This window comes from Clarias gariepinus, chromosome 25 (genome assembly GCF_024256425.1).
Source record: "Clarias gariepinus isolate MV-2021 ecotype Netherlands chromosome 25, CGAR_prim_01v2, whole genome shotgun sequence".
NCBI classification, from domain to species: Eukaryota; Metazoa; Chordata; class Actinopteri; order Siluriformes; family Clariidae; genus Clarias; species Clarias gariepinus.
Window position 1 is genome coordinate 15683672 of NC_071124.1, and position 12569 is coordinate 15696240.

The window sequence follows — 12569 nt, forward strand, 5'->3', positions numbered from 1 at the left end:
CCTGGTTGGCTAGTTGACCTTTGTGACCTCATCTAAAGTCAAGCAAAATGGATGTTTTGCTCCTACAGTAGATCTTCACAGAGAATTACTATTACTGTTCCACATTAAAGTCCTAGAAGATGAGGATCAATGAATGAATGAGACTGCAGTTCCCAGATATGGTGCACACAGCCCTCTGTTCAGACATTGTGATATGGTCAACCCAATAGAACCTTGGGATGAGACTGTGAGCCAGGCCTTCTCGTCCAACATCAATGTCTGACCTCACAAATGTGCTTCTGAAAGAATGGTCCAAAATTTCCATAATCACTCTCTTAAAACTTTGTGGAAAGCCTTTAACTATAAAGGGTGGGCCAAAAATCATAATAAACCTTATGGATTGAGAATTGGATGTTTATATGCATTTGAAGGGCAGATGAGCGAATACTTTTAACAATATATACACTAATGCTCAAAAACTTGGGAGCACTTTATAACTCCATGGTCGTTCCTAATTATTATTTCGTTTTACATCGTAAAATAAAGCTGTGGGCGTCCAAAATATGCAATGATCTCCTTTGAACAGTTATTGTTAAGATACTCAAGATGCTACTCGTGATTTGTAAAGCCTTCATAACGGCTTTAATCTAAGGTGCTGTTTGTTAATTGGTAGTTTTTGAGGCTGGTAACTCTAAATGATTCTTCTTTGCAGCAGAGGAGACTTTCTGGGATGATCTTGATGAAAGCATGTTTTATCAAGGTGCTTAATGGGTTTTCCAAATGCACTTGACAAAACTGTTCTTGTAAGAAAAACTATTTCAAAAAGGCTGATCTTGATGATGTTGTTTTTGTTACATAATTACAGTCCACAGGTGTTATTTCATAGTTTTCAATTCCCCAGTTTTGTTGTAGAATGTAGAAAATAAATCACAAAAACAAATTTCACGCTATCTCAAACTTTTGAGTGGTAGTACATCTTGCTAAGTTTATAACATGATAAAATATAATAATAATAATACTATGAGTCGTCACAGCATTAATAGAAAGTAGTTTATCCTTGCTATATCTTACAGTGTGATCCTGTTTTTAAACTGCTTAACAATTCTTTTCAACTGGATTTGCAAAAAGAAGGTGTATGTTACTGTAATGTAGGTAATGTTCATGATGAGCCTTTACAGCTCTACTGGAAACTTAACAGAATTAAAAACATATAGTATATATTTGTTTATATCTGTTTATAAATGCTGTATCGGTGTTTCATTGAAAGTGTTGCATATCCACTACAGTATATAACGATTTGTCAAAAGATGGCCTATTTTTGTTGCTTGAAAATGTAAAATATTACAAATTATTGTGACAATAAAAACAAAATATTGGTCAACATAACAGATTTAAATAGTTTTTTTCTTTTTTCTCTTTACAGTGTGTGAAGATATTTTTAAGCTGCTTAACAGTTCTTTTTAGCTGGACATACAGTACAAAAAAGGTGTTTATAATGAACAGGATTTGTCTAAAGACCCTGGTGATTTTTAACGCAAGTAAAAATATTGTGAAACATAGTGGACAGCCTTCTTTTATAATATTTGGAAACTATAAAGAGAGGGTGAAGTTCAATAAGGCAAACTACAGCCTCACACTAAAGTACTTAGGCAAAGGGGACAGTGGACTCTATGAAGCAAGAGTAACTGGTGAAGATGATGTAACTGTTGCTCAGTACAAATTAACTGTGTTAGGTAAGTCTTATACCCCAAATTAATTACTGATACAATAATGTCAATTTATATAAAATTGTGTTGCTTGACTAGCAATCCTTTAATGCAGATGTGTGTATCCCAGATCCAGTGGAGAATCCCTCCCTTAATGTCTCTCCCCAACAAAGCATTGACACCTGTAACGTGACTCTCACCTGCGAAGCTCAGTAACTTTCCATCACCTCTCACTGCTACAATGATAACTGTGACAAGAAGAAAGAGAAAAGTAGCGAAAACACGTTTGTTTTCCTCTTATTGCACATTAGTAAGAACTTTTATTATTTGTAATCATAGCAGCCCCATCAGCTGGAAAACTACGGAGATGAAACATGTAAAACAACTCTACCCTTCTAAAGGCCTAAGCATGCAAACTAAGTAAAATTAACCTGCTTTATTGATGTAAAAGGCAAATAATTTCATTGCTAAATAATTGTAACAATTATAACTATTAATTTGGAATTAAAACCTGCTCATCTTTTAAAACCATACTTCCTTTGTCTCTCTCATTTTATCTAGTAGAATACTTTTTCATGTTGGTATCCAGATAAAAGTGGTTCTAGAAAAAGGAGGAAGAATAAGCTTTTTACATTTATTACAGTTCTCCATTTCCCTAAAAAAAACAGGCCATGCAGACTTCTTCTAACACAGCTACACCCAAACATCCTTCCAGTAACATGATCAGCTTTTTCAAACAGAGGACATGGCTAAATGAACATACTGCATGTACCAAAATAATTCATGATATAAAAAGCAAAAGAAATAGAACTTTGGCGAACATGATTTATTCAAATTTATCATAAATAAGTAAACTCACAAAGGTAATCTTATAAAGAATAAAGTGATTGTGAGAAACACTTTATTTAAACAATCACTATAACATACAGTAACTGTGTTAAAACAAATGTTGTATAAAAGGGTAAAACAGGAAACGTTTTTCTGGTCACATTAATTAATTAAGCTTGTTACCATATTTACAATTGCCTTTCTCAAATTGCCTGTAGTGTGTGCCCTGTGATGGATTGGAACCCTGTCCAGCCTGTGATGGATTAAACCCTCCTTTGTGCCCTGAGCTTCCTGGGATAGGCTCCAGGTCCTCGTGACCCTGAATACAGGATAAAGCGGTATAGACAATGAATGAGTGAGATTTTGGAGCATTAGAAATGGGCCATGTGGTCTGATGAGTGTAGATTGACCCTATTCCAGACAGCTGGGTGTGTCAGGGTGAGAAGCGAGTCACACGAAGAGATCAAGTCTAGTGCAGCAAAAGTCTCTGAAGGCAGTGTTATTTTTCTTCTCTGTTTGCATGGGCATACTACCAGACAACCAGGGCATACTACCAGACAGCTCTGTCGGGATTCTTTTCAAAGGTACAGTGCAGTTTCATTTGTTTGTTTTACTTTACAGCAGTGATTCCATTAGTATGCGCTCACACGAGTGTCATTAGCAATGTTCCTTGCAAATTTTTCCAACAAAACAGTCTTTCGGTTAATGTCTGTGTGTGTGTGACTAGATTCACACACATACACAAACACACACACAGCGCCTGCGTGCATAAACGGAAACACTTATCTGTCGGGATTTTTTTGTACTTTTTTTAAAGGTAAAGTGCAGGTAAATTTGTTCTATTTTTACTTTATATTTTGTATTAATTATTTTTATGTATTAATTTTTTTGGGCTGTGGACCGAATAATTTAAGTTTCCATTATTTCTTATGGAAAAATTACATTTGGTTTATGAGTTTAGACAGCTTCCGGAACAAATTATGCTCGTAATCCAAAGTTTAAGTTCACTGTACATGGCCATTACAGCCACTCTCAGTGAATTGATTAGTAGCTTGAGGTATTTAAGGCCCATTGTCTGCTTTCACTCAGCTTCACCTTTTCTCACTTGCTGCTCTCAAACCAGTTTCCATTGCGTACTATTCCTGCTAAAGAAAAGCTACAGATACCAATTGTAGGCAAGAAAATTATCCTTAAAAGCTTAAATGTATTATTTCATACAACTGCTACTGCCACCTACCCCACATCAATGCAATATGTCTGGAAAATAACCAAATAAAAAGTACATGTAAATGCTGCTTTATATTAAAAAAATTAATTGTGGAAGATCATCAAAAGAAACAACAAGAAATACACACAGTCCCACAAATAATATTATCAACAGACTATTGATTAGGACTCAGAAAGGTGTTTGGGCTACATCCTTGTGTTAGATACTAGTTAGCTTTAAATTCATAAGTAAAATAAAACATGGACAATTTAGTCAATTTGGAACAACTTGCAAGCTAATGCTAAGGAGACATTTTTTTTAATGACCGTGTTATCAGATGCGTGCATGACACCATTTACAAGTGAAATCTGTGCTGCACCATATTAATTTGAATCACTCTAACTAAATTTAAGCAATTCAGTTTGAATTGAGAGACTAAACCAGGAACTCAAGTTGGTTTTATTGGAATTTCTTTATGTAGTTCGTATCCACGAAATATCATTTTACCAGGACCTTGGTACAACAGACAAGTGTAGTAAAATATATCTAAAATATAAGGCAAGAAAGCACCAAGGAAGTTTGGAGTTGGAGTGCAAGATAAAAGTCGTTTATTTACTTTCTGTTATTACAAAATTTCCCTTATAGAAAAGTCATCAAGTGATACATGCAACTTTACCAAATGTAAATATTTTCCCAACAGCTTAATTATGCTTAGTAAAAAACAAACAAAAAAAAACCAACATATTATAAAGAATAACTTTTTAAAATAAAAGTCTGTACTTAATAGGCATGATATTTTACTAGTATGTTCATAAGATCATCTCTACAATTACAATTATTGCAGACATTATTGATCCATATTTTTCTTATTTAATCCTCTTCATATTCATCCCCCTTTTTATCATCCTTTTCATATTCATTATCCTATTTATCTCAATCCTCTTCTTCAGCTGCCTCTTCACTTTAATCAGAATAGCATGCAAACCTGTTATTTATATTCTCTTCCCACTCATTGTCTTTCTCAGACTGCAAAAAGAGCTCTTCTGAATAATGACCTCCATGGAATGAGAGCTTTATTTTTTTCGTGGGGTTGCTGCATCTCCCTCTGCATTAATACAACAAGAAAAAGGTAATTAGTCTATATTACTTTCACAATTTTTAACACGTTTACAAACCAGAAATGTCTTTAATCATAACTCAAAAATTGGGCCTATTTATTTACCACATAAATGAATGTTGTATTGTTATTTTAACTTAATTAATGTAATGGATGGTTAAATAAAAAAGAAGGAACAAACCCTATAAGAACCAAAACACAGTCCTGACATGTCCAATTTTTTTCAAATTCTGAGATTATCTCCTCCGATAACATGCCACCTACTTTGGTATCCACACTGAAAACACAAATACAGATTGTTTAAACCTTTTCAGGGTGACCTAGATTTAGTGGTTGATTAGAGAAATATATCTTAGAACTTGTTCTTACAAGATCTTTTGAAGACTGTGGCAGGTTTTAAAGGAAAGGACCCTTGTAACCCAGGTGGAAGTTAGTTTCTCAATCTCTAGTTTTAGCTTTTGAAGATGAGGAACAGAGTGGAGGAAGGAGATCAGCTCATTTATTTGGACATCATACTCTTGGGGTCTACAGTAAAAAAGAAGAAAATGTAAATGATAGTTTAACACTAACAATGAAACAACTTACATATGCTCAAACTATAAATGTGTCTTTGTTTGTTTAGATCTGAACAGATGATATTTGCAGTCTATATTATGGTGCCATTATACTTACGTGTCATTCAAATGTTTAAGGCGTTCCAGTCTGCAAAGAAGATCAGCTACATCAATGTTGCTTATTTCAGAACATGGTAACTTGAGGTGAATAAGAGCTCGTTGAGGGGGGTTGCTATGCCTGTGGATTTTCACAGTAACCCTAAAAAATAAGAATTTACATAAGTGTACATAGAATCATTAACAGAACAATAATTTACTGTTGGGGTAGGACATTTTACCTGAAGACATTAACAGTACTAACCAATTAGTAGGAGCAAGTGTAAAACACATTTTTTTCCCTCAGAATTCTATACACAACACCCCATAATTACAATGGGAAAAAAGTTTACTTGAGGTTTTTGCAAATTCATAAAAAAAAAAAAAAAACTGAGAAATCACATGTACATAAGTATTCACAGCCTTTTCTCAATACTTTGTCGATGCACCTTTGGCAGCAATTACAGCCTCAAGTCTTTTTGAATATGATAATATTCAAAAATACCATACCTATTAATGGCCAGTTTCGCCCATTCCTTTTTGCAGCACCTCTCAAGCTCCATCAGGTTGGATGGGAAGCATTGGTGCACAGCCATTTTAAGATCTCTCTAGAAATGTTCGGATTTAAGTCGGGGCTCTGGCTGGGCCACTCAAGGACATTCACAGAGTTGTCCTGAAGCCATTCCTTTGATATCTTGGCTGTGTACTTAGGGTCGTTGTCCTGCTGAAAGATAAACCATCTTGATCTCAGCCCCAGTCTGAGATCAAGAGCGCTCTGGAGCAGGTTTTCATCCAGGATGTTTCTGTACATTGCTGCAGTCATCTTTCCCTTTATCCTGAGTAGTCTCCCAGTTCCTGCCACTTAAAAACATCCCCAAAGCATGGTGCTGCCACCACCATGCTTCACTGTAGGAATGGTATTGGCCTGGTGATGAGTGGTGCCTGGTTTCCTCCAAATGTGACGCCTAGCATTCACACCAAATAGTTAAATCTTTGTCTCAACAGACCAGAGAATTTTGTTACTCATGGTCTGATAGTCCTTCAGGTGCCTTTTGGCAAACTCCAGACGGGCTGCCATGTGCCTTTTTCTAAGGAGTGGCTTCCATCTGGCCACTCTACCATATAGGCCTGATTGGTGGATTGCTGCAGAGATGGTTGTCCTTCTGGAAGATTTTCCTCTCTCCACAAAGGACCTCTGAAGCTCTGACAGAGTGACCATCGGGTTCTTGGTCATCTCCCTGACTAAGGCCCTTCTCCTCTAATGGCTCAGTTTATATGGCCGGCCAGCTATAGGAAGAGTCCTGGTGGTTTTGAACTTCTTCCAATTCCGATTGATGGGGGCCACTGTGCTCATTGGGACCTTCAAAGCAGCAGATATTTTTATGTAACCTTCTCCAGATGTATGCCTCGAGACAATCCTGTCTCGGAGGTCTACAGACAATTCCTTTGACTTCATGCTTGGTTTGGCTTGAACTGTCAACTGTGGGACCTTACTGTACTGTATATAGACAGGTGTGTGCCTTTCCAAATCATGTCCAATCAACTTAATTCACCACAGGTGGACTCCAATTAAGCTGGAGAATCTTAAGGATGATCAGGGGAAACAGGATGCACCTGAGCTCAATTTTGAGCTTCATGGCAAAGGCTGTGAATTCTTATGTACACGTGCTTTCTCAATTTTTATTTTTTTAAACGAATTTGCAAATATACATAAATGTGTAGAAAGAGAGCTAATGATGACAAACATCTCACAACAATATATATTTTCATCCAGTGTTAATAATGGGCTAATATGTCAGGTTTGTAAAACAATAAGTCCTATGGTAGAAAGCAAATATAACATTTAGTGTCGTTCTATTTTTCTCAGTATGTTTTATAATTAATTATCAGGTCAAGGGTCATGTCTAGGAAAAAGAAAATGAATTTAATGATTTACGTGGAGTCTGTGACGTTTCTTTTAATAGTTAAAGGTGGACAGGATCCATCAGACTGTCTCCAAAGCAGACTGTTCAAAGGAAAAAAAAGATCCAAAAAAAGAGAAAATTTAACATCTCATTAAACTGTTTTCAGTAGCTTGCAGTATGATTGCAAAAGCATATTTTAAGGTAGCTCAGTGATTTGTGTATACAGTATACATGGGTATAGCACAGGTACAAGGTTTTCTCCTACCAGACATTAGGAAAAGTTGGGATTTCAAAACATACCCCGAAACCCATCTGTCAGTTAGACTGTGTAAGCTAAATTCGACCTCCTCCAGTCCAGGTACACCATACAGGGAGGACAACAAGGCACTTGTCTTTTCAGCAAAAAGTGGGTCTCTATGATGTGAAAAGAATCAACACAGTTTCACTTTAACAGTAATTTGGGATGTATGGAGAGCTAAATTAAGCTTATGTAGTGAAAATTTAATGCTGAAATTCATGTATTAGTATTCAGACTTAACTATTAGAATAACAACAGAATAAAAGGTCTAGAGAAATATATTAGTATGATTTTTAAATTCATCTTCTGATTCATATAAAATGGCGCTGTGGATGGCAGCCTTGGTTATGTGCTCTCCTGTGCTTTTGCTGATCCTATTTATTATTATTATTATTATTATTATTATTATTATTATTAATTTGTAATCCAACACAGATAACATATGAGAGATTTATTCCTAATGATCTGACAACTTAGTAGAGTTATTTGTGAGCACAAAAAGTTTTGTGGATGTTCTTGCTGGAGAAGTTTATGACCTGAATAATTTTTCGCAGCACCCTGAGATTGAGCACAGTTATTTAACATTCAAAATGATAGTGGAAAACACCCCCCACATCATTCAAGAGAAATTTTAGCCCATTTTTCCTGGGTAAACTGCTTTGGTTCTGTCATATTTTTATATTCCCTTGTGTATGACTCTCTTCAAGTCATTCCATAGCATCTCTATTAGGTTGAGATCTGGGCTCTGACTTGCTCTGGTGTTTTGGGTCATTGTCCTGTTGCATCGCCCAACTTCTACAGAGTTTCATTGATATATAGACATTCTTACTTTATCCTGATGAATTTTTTGATACACTTAGGCATTTATTTTCCCCTCAATGACTGCAAGCTAGCCAGGCGCTGATGCAGCAAAACAGGCTCAAATCACGATGTTTTCTAGACCATACTTTACAGTTGGAATGATGTTTTCATGATGATACTGTATGCAGTGCTCTTTTTACATCAGATGTAGTGCTGCATGTTATTTCCAAATAGTTATTTCATAGTTTTATCAGTGCACAAAACATTTTGCCAATAAGGCTGTGGAGTTTCAATGTAATCTTTCGCAAACTTTAGGCCTGCAGCAATGTTCTTTTCAGTCAGCAACACTTTGTGGTGGCCGCCATGGACACCCTGCTTGTTCAATGTTTTACGTGCATGAACACAGATGGTAGCCAGTTCCAATGACACCTTCAAATTTTTGGCTGCCACTCGTGGTTGTTTCTTTAACTCATTAATGAGTTTTTGTTGTGCTCTTCTTTTTGGTAGAGCAATTCCAAAGTGTCTCCATTTGCCTAATTGTGACTGACAAATTTCCAAAGTCTTTGAAATCACTTCATGTAAATCAACAATTCTTGGTTAAAGATCCTCTGAAAGCTCTTTCTGGCAAGATATGGCTCACATAAGCATTTACTTCTTATGAGAAGTAAACTATTTTTTTTTTTTATCAGTCAAAGTACTGTAGCTCTAGTCCACACTTTCTAACTCATTTTCTGAAAAAGACTCCAGGTATGCTTACACCTGACTCCAGTTAGCTTTTTTGATGTCATTTACTCAAAGATTCACATACTGTACTTTTTCTACTAGCACTATGAGTTTTTTTTTTGGATGTAGAGCATCCAAAATGTTAATTTTTTAGACAAATTATCTTCTTGCCACTGTAAATGTGGGTGTTTTCTGTAACTACTGTATGTGTATATATTTGTAGAATCTCTTACATGTGAAAGCACACTAAGAGGCCATGGCAAACAAGACAAATTGCTTGGATGTTGCACATATTTGGTTTGGACAGTAAAGCTGATTCTGATATATTATAATTTCATCCTGTTTTCCTTTTTGCTACATGATGGTACATTTGACGAAGAGAAATATTATTGTCATTATATTAAGATTATTTTCTTACAGACTAAATCTACATCAGATTGGCTAAGGAATTAAGGTTTTGGAATGGCCTAGTTAATATTGGGAAGAAAAAGTATGTAACCCTTTGGAATTTCATGATGCTCTGTATTAATTTGTGATTAAATGTAATCTGATTTTCATCTAAGTCAAGGATATTAACCAATAAAATGTGTCTACAATAATAACACAAAAGAAAACTCTTTCATGTCTTTATTGAACACAGTTATTCAGTAAGCATTGATTCATTTTAGTTAAACATACAAACAAGTTCATGAATGTGAAAAAAATATGTATAAAAATTCATACTCTGCTCTGACATTCTCCTGGTATAGTAAATATATAAACAAAATATTTAACACGAGGTGTTTCATTTGCCTCCCTAAACAGCATGAACTTGGTTTAAAAAAGAAAGTTTTTTTTTTTTTTTTTGTCAATTTGCTTTCATTGACTGCCTATTTTAAGTCAGGCTTTCTTAATGTCACATCAAACTAGAATCAGTAATCAGTATAGCATATATAAAAATATAATACAACTAATAACAAATAATTATGCAAATGTGCAGCCTAATAAATGTTACTTTTCCTAGAATTTGTACTTAATTCTAAACGTGGTTTTTAACTCATGACACCATACAGTATTGTTTACACAGCAACTACTTATGACTATTCATAAATTGGACAGCAATAATAGAATGGGTAACATAATCAATCTAAGACATATGTTAAAAGCTTGAACAAAATAGTGTCCTTACCTCTCAGTTAACCCTTTAGTCTCGTAGTAAGACTGAAAGAAGCTTCTCCAGCTTTCCGTCTCCTTTGATATTTTACACACAGTAAGTGATATATACCCAAAAAATGCTTTTGTATCAGGATTAGAGCTATTACATCCCAAGGACAACCTGAAATCAAGCCAAATGTGAAAAGAAAAATGAATAAAATCATGCCCTATTTTCTAGTTAAACTGATTAGGCATAACATCAACACAATACATGTATACTGTAACATTAACACTAACATGGATTATCAATTATATACTGTACCAATTAACTGATGTAACATGGTAACATGATCATGGACACCAAAGACTGACGTATGCCTGCAGGAACCAAAGGCTAGCCTGTCTGGACCATTCCCACAAAAAAGCCAAAATAGCATGACCCACCACAAATAGTCAATGCTAGCCATGACAGAAAGGTACCAGAACACCCAATGCACTATGCCTGCCACACACGGGGCCCAGCTGACAAAGAGTCCAAGGCCAGGGACTCATCCTTCAAATGCTGTAGATCCCAATCTAATTGAGCACCTATGGGATGCGCCGGAAAAAAAATTTCAATCGACCCAGACCTTACCACACAACCCACAGAACCCAAAAGATCTGCTGTCAACATGCTGGTGCCAGATACCAAAGCACACCCCCAGGAGTCCTGTGGAGGCATGCCCCAAGGGATCAGAGCTGCCCAGGTGGCACAAGGGAAATGCTGAGCATAATTCAGTGCATTGTAATGTTATGGCTGATCAGTATACAGTATATGGCAGCACAAGTGATTTGCTGGGTAAGAAAACAAGATCCTCACCTGCATTTGTTGAGGGTGCTTTTCCTTAGGCTTAACTCTGAGCAAAGATCCAGCTCATAATTTTTTGTATCCAAACTATGAATTGAAGAGAAAGTCTGCTATAGTTATTTGGAAACATTTGTCCTATTAATAAATAAACTAACAGTAGTATATGTTACTTAATTATCTAATCACATATGTTTGGGTTGGGGGACAGTAGTGTTCTAGAATGTAGAAAATAAACATACTTTTATTCTATCTACATCTACATCTACTGTACACCTAACCAATTTAGAATTATATTTTGAATAATTATTACAAAAAGGTTGCACACTCACTCAATCTTCCACAGACTAAAAGAAGTCTGAAAAGGGTGAAGAATGCTGACGGCCCAATGAACTGTCAGGAATCTCAATGCTAACTTTACCTCTTGCAGATCAGGAATAGTTTTCATGATATTTAACATTTTGACCAAGCACTCATCATGCTCCAGACAACTGCAATATACAGAAACATAACCGTGTGCTATAAGATTGATGCATTTGGTAATGTTAATTTTCTGTTTAATTAGCATTCGTGTTTAGATGAAAACAAAGCCAGTGTTACTTACAGTTCAGTCATTGCTTTAAGCTGGTTATAATGATGAAAAAATTCCGCCCAAATATCTCTGTTGAAATCTCTGTGTTTTGTCATGGTGAGGGTGATACAGGGCAGCACTGTGTGTACATCTGGTCTCAACCTGCTTTATATGATAGAATGTTGAACAATATTTAACTTGGTCATCCCTTCAGAATACAGCTAGACTGAATTTGCTTGTATGGAAAATAATAATTAGAATTTTAAATACATTACTCATAGTATGTAACATGTAAACATACTTCAAATGGCGGCACCCAAAACACAGCTTCCACTTTTTGTCAGAATATCTCTGGCTAAGAGAGCGAGCGAGAGAGAGAGAGAGAGAGAGAGAGAGAGAGAGAAAGAGATTGTTTACTTCTTAGAACTTTTATGTGACATAATAATGAACAAAGAATTTTCTTTTTTCTTGTTGATTAATTAATGTTAACCTTAAAGCTTACCTTCTGATCATTCCCAGAGCTTCATCTCGATTGTTCATTCTCAATCTACAATATAGAATAAAATAAATAAGAGAAGTACTACAGACACATAATTTATATCATACATACACGTAAAGTATGATCATACTCAAAGAATGGTACAGTAGAACGGGTCAGGAAGAAAGAAATCACATTAACTTCCCAAGACTCAGGTAAGCTTCTTAAGAGTACTGTAACCTTCGTTAGAGTTGGCACAGATTTAAGGATTGAAAAGAGAATGTTCATTTGATTGTCCAAGGTAAATGATGTTCTGCAAAAAAAAAATA

General features: G+C 35.6%; 2 protein-coding genes across 2 annotated transcripts; one reads left to right on the forward strand and one right to left on the reverse strand.

The window, feature by feature from the left end:
• The first annotated feature begins 1474 nt into the window (after nucleotides 1–1474).
• Nucleotides 1475–2109, forward strand: LOC128513452 (CD48 antigen-like). Its single transcript, XM_053487202.1, is given in 4 exon segments — nucleotides 1475–1712; nucleotides 1816–1892; nucleotides 1944–2003; nucleotides 2005–2109. Coding segments are annotated over 4 exon segments (480 nt in total).
• A 2169-nt stretch (nucleotides 2110–4278) lies between these two features.
• Nucleotides 4279–12549, reverse strand: LOC128512807 (uncharacterized). Its single transcript, XM_053486230.1, has 13 exons — nucleotides 12392–12549; nucleotides 12265–12309; nucleotides 12064–12117; nucleotides 11796–11927; nucleotides 11524–11682; nucleotides 11207–11281; nucleotides 10382–10528; nucleotides 7692–7805; nucleotides 7424–7492; nucleotides 5510–5650; nucleotides 5207–5362; nucleotides 5019–5114; nucleotides 4279–4825 (listed from the first exon to the last, which is right to left on the reverse strand). Exons 1-13 carry the CDS (start codon nucleotides 12526–12528, stop codon nucleotides 4684–4686), a joined length of 1467 nt encoding a protein of 488 aa, XP_053342205.1. The 5' UTR covers nucleotides 12529–12549; the 3' UTR covers nucleotides 4279–4683.
• Between the last annotated feature and the right edge of the window lie 20 nt (nucleotides 12550–12569).